Below are 15,921 nucleotides of genomic sequence, written 5' to 3'. Positions count from 1 at the left end.
ATTATTTCAGCGGTTTAGAAAAAGAAACTGACAAGTGTTTCTAAGTCAGGTCTCTGAACCCTATACATTTCTGTTTTCCCCCCCAGACCACAGAAAATAGTCCAAAAACACTGTCTTGGCACTTGCTGATAAAGAACTGGTGCTTCTGGAGGCAGACTGTGTGCATTCTTAGGACTAAAATTCAGGAGTGTGAACATGAAATGGTAAAATCCACACCAAATCCATTCCCCATGAGGAGTTACTGTGAACTCAGACCCAGAACATGTGAAAATCACATTTTTAGAAGATGCAAGACACCAAATAATGCTTACACCGAAGTGGACAAAGTGTTGTCCTCTAAATATAATTGGATTGCTACTTCCATCAGCCATAGCCAGAAAAGACAATGGTAAGGAATTCTGGGAATTGCAGGCCAACAGCACCTAGAGGGCTGTATTTTGTTTGCCTCTGACTTGTACAGATTGGCACTCATATGATGGTGAAACTGGGCCTGATAGAAACTGGGCTGCTAAGAAATGCAGTTTACACTACAGCAAACCTGAGGCCAAAACTATCTAGATCATGCTGTACCATGTCAGAATTTGGAAAAGTTACTTTTGGGGGCTACCCCTCCCAGAATACTGAGCCAACGTAGAGATCCAGGCAGTTGTAATCCGAAAATGTAACTTTCCCAAGCTCTGATCATACCATTAATGGAAGAGGGGGGACACAGATATCTAACTACTCTCCCACTTGAAAAATACATCACATAGAAAGATGCCATGTTAAGAAGAGGTCTAAACTAGAAACTTTTCCTCCCAGTATGTAGTCTTCTACAGTCCAGTTCATGTGTCCACCCAAATACAACTAAAACTGGGGATAGAATGAACAAGTAAGCTCTGAAGAGGGCTTTCCAAATCATCCCTAAGTGCCTAAAAGTTCCACCTTTGTACATTGAGCAGGGAGCTCTGAAGAGGGCTTTGCAGTTGTGTTTGGCTGGACACAGAGTAGGAGTTACAGGGATCAAGAGCCCTGCTCAATACACAAAAGATTTAACTTACTTTCCATTTCTTTCAGGACACTATAGAACTCGGACTTACATGCCATCCAGAAGCCTGTCTCCCATGTTAACCCTAGATGTCTAAAAGAGGATCTAGTGCAGGTCAGGGGAAAGCTTCCCACCAGGCCAGGCTACAGGTACTGTAGTAAAATGGTTTCACAAGAACATTGGTCATCTCAGATGTGCTAACTAGTTTTCACAACTGAATAAAATGGAAATTTCTGCTAACCACCTTGAAGCTGCATCTCAACTATTTCACTCAGAGAACAGCCTTTACCATCGATTTCCAGTTATTTGTTCTTAGGATTCCTGCAAACAGGGAAACATTTAGCAGAATATTTTGTTCTTCACCTCACACAGATAATTCTTTATTTTCATTTACAGTCTGAAACACTCACATAAACCAGGACTCAGACCCTCCAAGGTTACCTGTCTTGTTTTTGCCGAGGTTTCAATGAAAGGTATTCCATAACTCCTTGCTAAGTCCTGAGCTTGTTTTGTGTCTACAGTCCTGGAAGGCAAGTCACATTTGTTTCCTACTAGCACCATGGGGACATCTTCAGAATCTTTCACTCTCTTTATTTGTTCTCTGAAAAAGAGGAAAGAAGCAAGAGACCACTTTAGGAGTGAAAGAATTCCTGCAGTGCTAATAAAACAGTGCTAATAAAAATAAGGGGGAAAGGAAAAGGTTTGAAAAAGGAAAGACTTAGTTTATCAGACAAGGGAAATTGGAAGTATAATCCAATGGCAATCTGAACGCAATCATGGGGTTTAACGTTATTGTGTGATAGACTACCACATGCAATTTTGGGCAATGGCAAGCTATTTTCAGGCAATGGAAAGTCAGTTCGAACGCAATTCAAATTCACGTAAATTCGCTGAACTAGCAAATTCATAGGAATGCGTTCTGGCCCCACTTTCTTTTCATTCGAAATTAAGAGAAATTCTGCTGAGCTGTTACTCCTTTTGTTTTACAAGAAATAAAACCTTTTTATTCATACCTAGAGATAGGGGAATAAGATTTTTTCTTAAAAGATAAAATTATACAGTTTCTTGTGGAAAGTTATCAGGTGTAAGCCTACTATATATAAGATTTATAGCTTGTTGATATAGGTTGATATATGTTTTTATTTATCCTGTTGTAAAAATGTCTTGTTGTAAAAATTTATCTTGTTGTAAAAACGCAAGCTTTGTAAAATAAAGATATATTAATTAATTAAAAAAATTTAAGAGAAATTCCTCCCGTGTGATAAACTCCTTAGATGTCCTTCTAACTTTATCTGTTTGATTTCCTGCAAAGATTTGATTTCATACATTCCATGAGCAAGCTATCAACAAGACACTGCAATTGAATAATATTTGTTTTGTGTGTAGAACTAGGAATGAAAAGAATATTCATAATTATTTATTCCTAGCTTGAAAAATGGGTTTCCAAACAGTTGGGACACCTGATCAAGAAGACAGCAGAGCATCAAGAATTCTGTGCAGTTTTCTTGTGGCATTTGAACATCCCAATGTGCTGTGGAGGAATTATTCTGCAGAGGAAATCACTTTTTGTGTGTTCTCAGCCGAAAACTCTTTCCTGCACAGAAATAATATGGATATGGGGAGAATATTGTGAAGGAGTATTCATTTTCTCCCACAGTGGGGAAGAAAACTACTATAATTACTTCTCCTTGCATGTAAGTATGAAATAATTGAGAACCCCAAGATTTGAATTCTTGCATCTTCCATTTTAATAGGATCTCAGATGTATTAAATACATCTTAACACACAATCTCTCCAATAAAAGCCAAGGCTGCTGATAGAAAAATCTCATCTCTGGATGTATTTGGGAAGAAGTTTTCCAAGTGGTCTCTGGAAGGTTCAAAATATCTTTGTCTACTTATTCAAGGCTTACCTGGTCTGGTTGTTTCATTTCACATATGCCTCCTCTTAGTTTTGAATAAAAACATTGGTGAAAAATGTGGAAGTACTCTTCCACATGTGGTATGGAAGCCTAGCTCTAATTTTCCTATGTTATTTCTATCTCTGGTACCAAATGTTCTGCTAAAGAAGTAATGTACAGGAAAACATCTGCTTTATTAACTGAAGTACACCTACAGTTAAGTAGAGCCTAAAAGTTCATAAATTAACAGACCTTATATCATGAGTGGTCATCTACCAGGGGCTACATTGCCCCTGAGCACATTGTAGGACTGTGCTACCCGCTGCTCTCCACCCTCTCAATAATTGAAAGGCATTTGCTCCCCCAAATGGTCTCCAGCGACTGGAGGGGGAGATTTTGTCCTACTTTTTGCAATCTTTCAGCTGCCTTAGGCACATGAAGGGAATTCTTTGCAGCTGGAAGTCGACTTCCAGTAATTTCCTATTGGGGGGAAGGGGGCTCTCCTAACCCTAAACAGACCCAAGTGGCAAAAACATGGTGAAAGTGCCCCAACATCTTCAAAGAGCATTGGGGAAGGCAACAAAAAAATTCAAAAACAAATTGGGAGACCAAACAAATGCCCCTGGAATAGCATGTGGGTCGAGAGTCGACATTTTCTCACTTATTTATTTTAATTATATCCCATCTTTCCCCAATAATGGGATTCAAGGTGGCTTACAAAAATATCAATAAAATTATAAATACAGAAGTTATTGGAAAAACAGTTAAACAATTTGTAGATTTAAAACCATTTAAATTTGCTTAAAAGACAAAAAAATAAATCAAGAAAACAACAGAGCACAACATTATTCACAGTCGATTATGAAAAGCATGACAGAATAGGAAGGAAAGCAAGGAGGAAAACATCCTAGCCTCCCTAAGGAGGGACATCCAAAGTCTGAGAGCAACCACTGGGAAGACCTCCCAACTTTGTTCCCACCAAATAAGCCTGCAAAAGTAGTGAGACAGAGAAAAGGCCCCCTCCTGACATCCTGAAGATGTCAGAGCTAACAGGTTCAGATAAGGAGAGACAGGTGATTCAAGGTGGCACTGCCAAAGAGCCATGGCCCCAAACCACCCTCCTATAGCTGTGCACAAACAGCAGAATGTCCAACACCTGTCAAGCAAGTTGACCACTGTGTTCACACACAAGATTTATATTATATAACTTGGCTTTCCCTACTTCACTGAAACAGAAGAGATTTAATAAATAACTTCTTAGGAAGAGCATAGAAACTTGTAAGCCAATCAGTTACCTTTCACAGAATCACATTTTGAATGGCAAAGAGAGTAATTATTTGGCTGGGATAACAATAATCACTTCAGAACAACTTTAACTTTTGCAATAAGACTACATTTTTTGTTTGTTGGTTTCATACAATAAGATCACACAGTAATCTGGCATATCCACAGGCTCACAGCGGCAAAACTGCAATTTTATCCAGCAAAGGCTGGATTGGGTGGCAACGGGAGCCGGGGAGGTGAGGGGGAGCATACTAGGATCATTTTGTCTTCTCATTATCTCTTTGTATGGCTTTAAACAGGGCCTGCATCCTGTGATCTAACAGTACTGAAGCCCAGATAAAAATAACTCAAAGGCGGCTTTTGACTGAACAATTAAAGAAGGGTCTGCTGCAATCACATGTCCCTCTTTACGGAGCTTGGTGACTTTTGTGTGACGTAAATCACAACTATCATCAATTTCTAGTCTCAACACCATTCTAATTAACAGGCATTTAAGGCAGCTGGGGCTGGAAGGGAGGGCCAGAAAGTGTCTACTGAGACATATTGTGCAGAATGAGGTGGTAAAAATAAAAACTGTAATTTGGGCCTGCACTACTTCTGACTGCAGCTGGGGACTGTGTGGGGGAACATTTTAAAAGGCCATAATTCTGTTTCTGTTAAGCAAACAGATACATTAGTAAACATTCCCCTCTGCATATAGACTAATATATGTAGAAAGTGTTTCCAATGAGAGACCACAAAGAGATTTTACTAGGCACTAATTTGGATGGCAGGGCACGTTCAGTTTGGAAAATTAGTTAACTGGAGATTTATGTGACTTGTAGCCCCCAGACGTAACTTTCCCAACTTGTCAAATTTTTAGTCTTTCTTAAATTATTTCTTACTGCATGATACAGGATGGGTTATAAATATTTTAATGAATAAAATAAAGAATCCCACCACCACAAAACTGCAAGTGATAAAAATTCACTTCTGGTTGCAAGGAGAGGGATGAACCACTGGAAATGCCCACCACACAGTAAGAGGAGAACCATTGCTCATGGAAGCTTTCACAAGAGTCAATCCCTCTTTTTCAACTGGAGATTGTAAGAGGGGTCTGCAGCCCACAAGGACTGCATGCTGGCCAAGGGATTTCCATTCCCATCTTAGTTTATTTCTAACACCTTTTGAATATACAGAATGGGCCAGTCCTATGAAGACTGAAAGTGGGGAATACCATTTCTAAATACTTCCCTACATTTAAAAAACAAATTGCCCTGAAATGAGAAAATTCACAGGGCAAGAGGCAAACAGAACCTAAACCATCACATTTGAGGTCTGACATGCAGAAAGTTATGGCCGTTTTAAAAATGTGCAAGAACATAAGATATAGCTAGATATTTGCCACCTGCAGCCTAAAATGGCACAATCTGCTATCCTGCCCTCTCCAGACAGGAATAACTCATGAGTAGACCAGGATGTAACAACAGATAATCCAGGCAGGGGCGGGTTACAAACCGCCACTTACGACGCGCTCCGTGCGTGCTAGAGTTAGGAAGGGGCATGGTAGGGTTAGGAAGAGTCGCCCCTTCCTAACTGGCCCTGGCCCCAACATGCGCGGAGCGCGTCATAAATGGTGGCGCCCATCCACATGGGCGCCGCCATTTTGATGTCTTGGACGCATAGCGTCCAGACTTATCACAGCGGAAGTGATGCTGCGAGGGCGTGCTTCGCCCCTCGCGGCGACACTTCTGTGTTTTGAAAAGGAGCGCCATTTCAGTGCTCCTTTTTCACTGCGCTGGGAAGCCTCGCGGTTTGGCCGCTGGGGCTTCCCTCCACAGCGAATGGCGGCGGCGGGAGAACGGCCGCTTGAGGGCAGTCTGTAACCCGCCAATGATTTCTTTTGACTGTAAAACTGTACCAGTCATATAACACTCTCGAAGCATCAAACATATGAAACATACCTATAATGATGAATATCTTCAAAGGATTTTGTGTTATTTATAGCAAATACACATAAAAAGCCCTCGCCCGTCCTCATGTACTGGTCCCGCATTGCACTGTACTCTTCTTGGCCGGCTGTATCCAAAATGTCCAAGAGACAGGTTTCGCCATCAATTACTACTTGTTTCCTATAGGAATCCTAAGACAAGCAGGGAAGGAAAAAGAACAAACACAAGTGATTACACATGTGCACTTCATTTCAAACTCCTACCACCAATATGATCACATCCTAAGGCTCCTTCACACCTTCAGATCTATGAGGTGGTGGGCTGGAGTCCAGGAGATGAGCTGTGCTTTGGCTGGGCTGTATGCTGGTACCATGGAGAAAAGTGGGAATCTGGCATTCATGGGTTCCTCTGGCCCTATAAAACTGTACATTTCAGAAGCTGGAAATTATACCTTTTTTGGACTTCAGCTCCCAGCACAATAAGGTCAATAGTGTGAACAGCAAAACAGAAAGAAAAGGAGACAGCAGATAAGCCTGCTTCATCAGTTATATCCACTTAGCATGTTAAAAATATATATATTGTAAGCTTGGCTCCCAAAATGAAATTCATAGATATTGGAAGCTAGTAAAAGAATGTATTTTGGAAGAAGCTTCCACATGGTCTCCAGAAGGTTCAACGTGTTTTAATTGAGTTATACAATGCTTACCTGAACTTTTGCATGTGCATTTTTTATTATTATTATTTTTAGCAATAGCAATATTTATTACGACATAAAGCCAGCACAAAAAATAAAATGGTTACAATGGTAACAGAATATTCATGTAAGTACATTATATTCCAGTACAACAAAAAAATACAAATACACTGCTGTACACCTAATTGCAAATTACCAGACTTAGAGAAACTACTTTACCTTTAAGGGACTTTGGGGAAAAGTGACACAAACAGATTCAATTGAAAAAATAACAAACTTGTATTCAGAATTCAAGGGGGTGCTAAACCTTGACCATGCATTATTTTCTAACTGAACAGCCTTTTCATTCCTAAACACTACAACAAATGTGTCACAATAGCATTTGAGCAGACATATATTATAAAAAATATTGAAACATATATTTATACTCATTAAAATTTGAAACACAAACAGTTCTCACCACAATCCAAAGCATTATTGAAATAACACTGTGCTTCAAGAGATTCAAGAGTTGGTTTAAACTACTTTCACTTATACAGTCATTCAAGTAAAGTATTTTTCCCTATCTTCCCAACAGTAGGGCATTTAATAAAAAGGTATTTGGTAGAATTCTGGCAAATCTGAGCAGGAGATCTTTAAACTAAATCCTGCAGCAGAAGACAAGAGCTTTTTAGAAGACAAGAGGACACCAAGTAGTGGGGACAATAGGGTCCATGGCTTTAAAATATTCCCAAAACAGACAAATTCATAAAAGCAAACATGGATTTTGCCATTTTATATAATGGGCCTTTAGCATCCTCAGATTTTGGTACCCATTGAGAGGTCCTAGAACCAAACCACAAAGATACCAAGGGCCCACTGTATATGAATCCAAGAATAGGCAGGAAACAGCTGAGGGAAGAAGATGTCCCTATACACGTGAATTCAAGTGAGAAATAAAAAGATACACTTGAACTCTTAACACAAGAAGGCAAATATGATTTAGAGGCATTATTCAAATCAGGTAGGATGAGACTCTTCACTCTCTTTTATTGGGAGATTTTTAAATGACCATTTCTCAGGGATGCTTCAGCTATGGATTTCTGCACTGACAAAAGGATTGATTAGATGACCCTTTGGGTTCTGTCCAACTCTATGTGTCTAGCTTAAAGAAAACATAACCAGGTTTTAGAACAAAACAGTGAGTGCTTTGATGGAGGAAAAGGAGGAAAGAGTAGTAGTACATTTTTTTTTTTGCAACCAACATTTTTTGCATGTGCATTTTTTTAAAAAAAATGTTTTTGAATGAAACATTTATGGAAACATTTTGGCCTGCTCTTATGCTTTGAGGTGTAGGAACCTATCCTTCTTCTTCCCATGTTATCTCTGCCTGTAGTACCAAATTACCAAAAAGGAAGAAACAACCACAAATTCAATGAAATGCTTATAAATGCACACAATTCTAGTGCAGTTCTTGAACTTTTGCTTGCAAAATGTAACGCAAGCTGTTGCAGAGAGTATCACTGGGTTCATTTTTTTACTTTTCCTGCACAACACTGTCACTAGCTATCAAATCATCTGTTATCACCCTATGCTTAATTCATTTGGGTTTTTAAGTACATTTAGATGATGCTGTATCCATTCAGATCAATGGGACTCCAGCTACCACTAAACCCACATTTGCACCATGAAAAGGTTTTTTCAAACCCTTTTTTCTTCATACTGAAAGCATCTCACTTATATAACCAGAACAGAAGAGCAATTATATAAAACTAGAGAGCAAGCAGACCACAGAGGCAACGCCCAAGATTTTTGTGTCCTTTCACCCATAACACACCTACAGAAATTCTTTGAGCATTTCACAGGTATGACATAAACTCTCAGATTATTCCACTGCATACATTGTATTGTCAAAGTGACAGTTTTGCAGACACAGAAACAAGCATTAGGAAGAGGAAGACTAGAAAGCTTGTGCAGGGAGAGTGTTTTTAATTTAAAGTACAGACATTCAGAAAAGCAAAGCACCACAGGGTTCTCACTCTGAGCTCAGAAGTATTCAAACAAAAAAAGAACACTGGTCACTCAGATCAAAAATCCACTGTGTTTATCATTTTGGTACTAAACAGCATAGCATAACAGCAAAATCCTCCCCAATTGGTATCTATTATTCAGAGGTATAGGTATAAGTTGGGGGGTCAATTTTCACATACCTCCAACATACTTTTGTCAGGCCACACATTGAACCACCATTTTAGCCAAACATTACAACTGTACATGGAGGCTTTATTCTAACAGTTGTTGGTAGGCACATCCAGTCTTTATTTGTCTAGTCCAGTGGTGGTGAAGCACATAAGTTGGGGGTCAATTTTCACATACCTCTAACATACTTTTGTCAGGCCACACACTGCCCCACTTTTTTAGCCAAACATTACAAATGTAAGTCACTTCCAGGTCTTCAGGAGTTTGGTGGGGTTGAGTCTGTTTAGAGGTACATTGTTTTGTTGTTGTTAAATACCTTACTGTTGATCCCAGCTCATGGTTACACTGTGGATGAGACATCTCCAAGATTCCCTATCATCTATTGCTCTGCTTAGGTCCTATAAACTCCTACCTGTGACCTCCTTAATAGAGTCCATCCATCTAATACAATACTGTATGTGGTCTTCCTCTCTTTCCACTCCCTCCACCTTTCCTAGCATTATTGTCTAATGAATCATGCCTTCTCATGATGAGGCCAAAGTATAACAGCTTCAACTTGATCATCTTGGCTTTCAGGAAGATTTCAGACTTGATCTGTTCAAGGACCCATTTGTTTGTCTTTTTGATTGTTCACAGAATCCTCAGCACCCTTCTCCAGCACTACATCTCAAATCAGTTACAGTAATTTTCTTCTTATCTGCATTCTTCACTCTCCAACTCTTGCATCCATACATGGTAATACAATGGCAGTGATATATCATTTGGGAGTGAAAAAATAGAACACACAAAACACACAAAAACTTGGGGGAGGCCCTTAGGGGAGCCCAAACATAGATGAGGCTCATGGTGTGCACCTGCACCTTGCCTATCCAAGCCTCATATCTGTGTGGTTGGAATGATGGAGTAAGGCTAAAGTTAGAATTCACAAACTACAATGAAGCTTGGTGGATGACTTGCTGTTACTGTGTGACTTCAAGCCATTTCTGACATATTGCAACCCCAAGGCAAATATATCACAGGATTTTCTTGGCAGAATTTGTTCAGAGGAAGTGTACCCTTGCCTTCCTTTGAGGCTGAGAGCATGTGACTTGCCTAAGACCATAGCATAGGAGGTTGCCATGGCCAAGCAGGGGTTTGAACCCTGGTCTCCCAGTGTCCTAGTCCAACATTCAAACCACACCATGCTGGGTCTCTCAGTGGGTGACTTAGCCTGAAATATTTCACAAGGTTGTTGTGAGGATGAAACCCGTGGAGGAGGGGAGGAGCAGAACCCCTCAGAGGAAGGGAGGAGAAAAAATATAGTAAGCAAATAAATAGACCACATTAAGAACTATCTAAGCTTGTGGCCATCACACATATAGCAATGAATTCCACATGTTCATGTGCTGCATAAATGATTAATTTAATGAATCTATTGCCAATCTTTGTATTTGGCGGTTCTGCAGTATGTTTTATTACAGGTAGCGAAGGAGAATATATCACTGAATACCGAAAGTCAGGAATTTCCATGCTGACATTACTTTTCTGATTTCTATGAATGAGTGTGAAAAACTGACAGAAGGAAAATCAAAACTCATTTGAAAGGCTGTGCTGGAGCATAGTTCTACAGATACCATAAATTACCAAAATGACCACCAAATGGGTCCGAGAGCAAATCGCTTTCCCTGGATCAGACTGGTCTACTAATGGATGTGCGATGCATGCCTGTCTGTGTGTGTTCATCATTATATGTCTTCAAGTCAGTTCTGGCTTATGGCAACCCTATCATGAGCTTTTCATGGCAGGATTTATTCTGAGAAGGGTTGCCATTGCCTTCCACTAAGACTGAAAGAGTGTGATTTGCTCAAGATCTCTCAAAGAGTTTCCATGATTAAGCATAATTTCAAATCCTGATCTCCCAGAGTCCTAGTCCACCTCTGCATTATGCTGGCTCAGTTTTTGTTGTTAACTGCCCTCAAGTTGATCTTGATCCATGGCAACCCTGTGGATAAAATGTCTCCAAGAACCCCTGTCCTCCACTGCTCTGCTTAGTTCCTTCAAACTCATACCTGTGACCTCCCTAATAGAGTCCATCCATCTAGCATGCGGCCTTCCTCTCTTTTTGCTTCCCTCCACCTTTCCTAGCCCAGCTCTCACATCCATACATGATAATAGGGAAGGAAGGAGTGAATCTGTAAACCTTCGGCATATTCCCAATCCCCTAAATCATGCTAAAACAAGGGTGCACTGTATATCAAAACAGGAATTACAGTTGGCCCTTGGAACTCAAGGAGGATCCGTTCCGGACTCCCCTGCAGATTCCAAAATCCACACATATTCAAGCCCCATAGGCTTGAATGGGGCGCGTGCATGCAGGGTACACGCCATGGGTATGTGCCCCAATGATATTAATGGCGGTCGCCACAGCATGGATTTTCAAGTCTGTGAATCTCAAGTCACGGACTTGGAGGGGCAACTGTATTTCTATTGTTTTTCCTCTAGAGCTGTATAGTACAGACAATAAAGGAATGGGGGGGGGGGAAACATACTGTAGTTCTGGTTCTATATGCTTTGAGAAATGGGAAATTTCCTAGAAAGGAATGGTATAGACATATTATATAAATAATTTTTTTTTAAAAAAAATTAACCACTGGTACTTTTGAGCTGATTTTCAAGAGGATAAAATGGATGGAGCCCAAGTGTGTCACCATGGAAGAACAGTAGAAAAAATGACTACAAAAGTGGACAATACCAATGGTGAATCAAATTTGAACCGAACTATCATCTCCCTCATTAGCTGAATTACTGAACTAATACACATGTGCAGGCAAACACACACGCGCCAAACAATGGAAGAGTAAGGTAGAAGATTTGCTTAAAAGCCATATAAAAGTTATCAAGATCACATTGTTTAATCTTTCAACTCTAGGCTCTTTGATAGATAATAAAATCTGTCACATTAGATAAAACAAAGCATTAGTATATGCGTTTGTTCTGAACTTTGTCCTTTCTTCATCTCAAAGCAAATGTACATATACTTAGTGAGTATGGATATCAGTCATTGTATGGGTCTTATAACACTTGTGTAAGTGTTATAATTGCTTGGGTAGTAGACATTGTGAATTCATCAGCACAGGATGCTGTGATAGTAACTAGCATTTTCTTTTTCTTTTCTTAAAATAAACAACAGGTTTATCAATGGCTATTAGTCAGGACAGCCAAAGAACAACCTCCATTTTCTGTGTTAATACATACTTAACTACCAAATGGGTTCACTGACAAAACAACTGCTTACTAACAGCTTACTAACACTCCTGAAACATTCATTTGGCTACTGCGAATGGGCAGGTTGATTATATCACCTGGCAAGGCAACATCCATAGTCTCATCTTCCTCCATTTATTTATATCTCTGTACTCCTATCTTCTTACTGCTTATAGGGCAACTTTACAATCACACAACACAGAGTGAGACTATACAATAGCAAAACAGCCTTCTTACATGGAGCTTGGACTATTACCCTTTTGACTACAACTGCCAGAATCCTCAGCCAACATGGCCACAGGATTATGAAACTGAGTGTGTATCTGCACTACTCAGTTACCCTTCCTGAGCAACTTGGGGGTGGCCTCAGAGTTGATACTGAAGTCTCTGCAGCTAGTAGTGCTAGGGGACTTCAACATCCACGATGAAACTGCCCTGGCAGGAATGGCTGAGGATTTCATGGCCTCCGTGACAACAACCATGGGTTTCTCCAAAGTGGTTCAGACTCGTGCTGCTGAACACACCCCTAGATTTTTTCTGCTGCTCTCAAGATTTGCCGGCATTTCCTAGCATTCCTCACCAGAAACAATAAATAGGAAACGTAATCCCAGCTGCAAGAAACAGGCTCAGAAAAAAAATCCTAATATTGTCATCAAAAGCCAGGTACAGACGGACCCTTTGTGGCACGCCCATGGCATGCTAGGGTTGCTTGGGGGCGGGGCGTACATACGCCCCACAACCCTAGCACGTCATGGGTGCACCACAGCTGCGCGGCACCGTTCAGATGATGTGCGCAGCGATGATGTGCCAACAGGGCAGGGTCCAAACAGGGCTGCGCTGCTGGCATGTCATTGCGCCGTCGCTGGCGCTTTGGCACAGCGCAAGTGCACCGCAAAAAAGGAGCCGCTTCCACGTACACCTTTCTTGCTGCATAGCAGCACTGCGCAATTTAGTTGCTGCAACACTACTGCAGAGAAGGGAGAGGCGCCTCTCTGGCGCCTCTTTTTGGCGCTCTGTACCGCGCCAAAGAGACTGACAAAAGAGGAGTTGTAGTCATCATGGACAGTTCTGACTATACCCAGGAGGTTGAGAAGCAACTATACAACACTACATTTGACAGAAACCTGTTCCAGAGAGGAAATCCTAAAGGAATTACAGAGTACTTGACCAGGTACATTCTATTACCCAGAATACATAAACAAGGCAACTCTGAATGGCCCCTCATCTCAACCACTGGAACACTCACAGTTGGAGCCTCTGGATATATGAACAATACACTTAGACCATATGCCACAACAATCTTAACTGAAAGACACTACTGACTTCCTGCCAAAGTTACAGTCCATACACAGCCTCCCAGTGAACACCATCTGAGTCATTATGGATGTGAAACCCTTTGTACTAATATCTCAAACAAGGATGGATTGCAAACTGTCAGAAACATTATTCCAGGGGACTATAGCATACCTTTCCACCAATGTCTGTCACTTTGTTCTCACACACAACTACTTCACTTTAAGGTAATATAGGTTGAATCTCTCTTATTCAAAATTCTGAAATCCAAAATGCTCCAAAATCCTAAAGTTTTGGAGCTACAACACAAGTAGTGTAGTATTTGTGAGGTTAGAGAGGGATGTGGGTCTGGAAACAAAAATGAAAAAATAAAATGATGCAGTATTTTTGCAAGGTACAGAGAGATTAAAATGAGAAGATTTCAAAGACCTGCTTTTTAAAAAATGAATGAAAAATACTGTGAACTTTCCAATGCCTACAGCAGTGGTGGAACGAGGCAAGCAGCACTAGAAACTGGAGGGTGATAGACCCCTGGAAGAGCAGCCTCAGCAGCAGTAGCAGCCTCCAGACTCATGGGCAGCCCAAAATCCAAGTTGCTCTCACCAACCACCTTTCTCTGCAGCCAACAAATACTGAACCATTTGATTTTATATAAGGGACCTGATTTTGGAATACTTGCCAGCCAGCCACCCACTTCCACCTTACTAATGAGCAACCAGGAGCTCCACTGCCAGCTCAAAGACAGAAGTGAGTGGGTGGAGAAGCTCCTGGAGATCTCCTGTATAGTAATCAAGTTGCTTCAGGGACTTCTATGAGCATCTTTAAACCCATGTGACCTTGCTCACAAGAGACAATTTTTTTTCTGTAAAGGAGACAGTGGTTGAAACCATCTCAAACAATGATTTTTCTTCCCAGATTGCACCCATGACCCCACTACTAAGTCATTTTCAATCCACATCAAACAGCCAAAACCAGGGAAAAATGTGCCCTGACTCATAGTGAAGACTGATTTACTTGGGTCACAGAATTAATGCTCTGTTCTATCAACTGCTCTAAAGGTCAAACAACCAAGAAATAAATTTAGCATGTAAATCAGGGAGACAAATTCCCCTCCTCCCAAACTAACTGTGTCGGCAAAATACGGGCTTTGGACATAGTAAAAATGATGTGTCTGATTGGTAGTGTACTGCACTAGACCAGAACCTGGGAAAATCCTCTGTTTTGCACTACAACTGCCACAATGCCCCAGGTAGCATGACTATTGGCCATGCTGTCTGGGGTTCTCTGGGACTAGAATTCCTTTTCAAAGAGTTTTTACACTACACCAGCATACTAGTTCAAATAAGTAACTTTTCTGAGCTCCATCTTTAACATGGCTTGATAGAGGAACAAAGCAAGAAAGACTGAGATGTGAGAAACCATGCAGAATCTCTTCTAAAAATACTATATGGTCTTGCTTAATCTCACCTAGCTACAAGGGAATTATGATCTACTTTTTAGGTTTACAATCCCTATAGCAATGTCCTTCCCTTCCTGCCTCCTCCCTCTTTAATTTGAAACAACATTTTAAAAAAATCTGCAGGCCATATAGCTTCTGACTCCTTTTAAAAAATACTGTTAACTTAGGAAAAAGTCTGTTTCCATTTCTGGATATAGCCACCTAATGACCATCCAAATTCTTAACAGAAAATCATTTACCTCTATTGTAGGATCATATTCATCTACAAAATGATTCTGAATAAGCTGTATTGTCAACGCGCTCTTGCCTACGCCACCAGCTCCAACCACAACAAGTTTGTATTCCGTCATCTTCTGTAGGCCTGTTGAAGATCAAGCAGAGATATCAATTTTATGAAATACAATCACTTCTAATCTCCAAATTTCTTCTTTGCTGCTATTTCCATGGCAGAGACCAAAATATTTTTTTAAATGCTGTTACAGAAGCAAACATCTTATCATCCAGATCAGCAAAATGGTGACTCATGGACTGGTGCTGGATTGGTCTAAGAACAGAACAATTGTAGTCAATAGGCACTAATATGGTACTGGTTTCCTTGTACACTTGGGGCCAAATGTTACTCAGACAGACTTAGAAGCACTGGTCTAGATTGTTTATTATTGCATCTATTTCACTAAAATAAATAGAAGGGTAACACCAGATCCTATCTGATAATGGAAGCTAAGCAGAGTCAGCCTTGGTTAATACTTGGATGGGAGACTGCCAAGGAATACCAGGTACTGTAGGCTATATTTCAGAGGAAGGAACTGGCAAAACCACCTCTGAATACTCCTCACCTACGAAAACCCTATGAAAGTCATGGAGTTGCTATAAGTCGACAGCCAACTTGAAGGCACATACACACATACGACT

At 40.6% G+C, this 15,921-nt stretch overlaps 2 protein-coding genes across 3 annotated transcripts in view; one reads left to right on the top strand and one right to left on the bottom strand.

The window, feature by feature from the left end:
• Positions 1 to 1,474, top strand: part of LOC149311650 (electron transfer flavoprotein regulatory factor 1-like) — a 29,653-nt gene extending 28,179 nt beyond the window's left edge. Inside the window, exon 3 of the mRNA XM_089527567.1 lies at positions 1,057 to 1,474. The gene's annotated coding sequence lies outside the window, so the exon portion shown is untranslated. The remainder of the gene's footprint in view (positions 1 to 1,056) is intronic.
• LOC149311649 (GTPase KRas) overlaps positions 1 to 15,921 on the bottom strand; it is a 49,007-nt gene that overhangs the window by 21,366 nt on the left and 11,720 nt on the right. For both annotated transcript variants that reach the window (XM_089527566.1, XM_089527565.1), the window contains exons 2-4: positions 15,249 to 15,370; positions 6,155 to 6,333; positions 1,469 to 1,628 (exon numbers count right to left, since the gene is read on the bottom strand). In XM_089527566.1, the coding sequence (XP_089383692.1) occupies positions 1,469 to 1,628; positions 6,155 to 6,333; positions 15,249 to 15,370 (461 nt within the window). The remainder of the gene's footprint in view (positions 1 to 1,468; positions 1,629 to 6,154; positions 6,334 to 15,248; positions 15,371 to 15,921) is intronic.

Source organism: Sceloporus occidentalis, unplaced genomic scaffold, assembly GCF_023333645.1.
Source record: "Sceloporus occidentalis isolate IW3139 unplaced genomic scaffold, rSceOcc1.0.p SCAF_5, whole genome shotgun sequence".
Lineage (NCBI taxonomy): Eukaryota > Metazoa > Chordata > Lepidosauria > Squamata > Phrynosomatidae > Sceloporus > Sceloporus occidentalis.
Note: the sequence above shows the minus strand (reverse complement) of the source record. Positions and strands in the feature narration are given on the sequence as shown.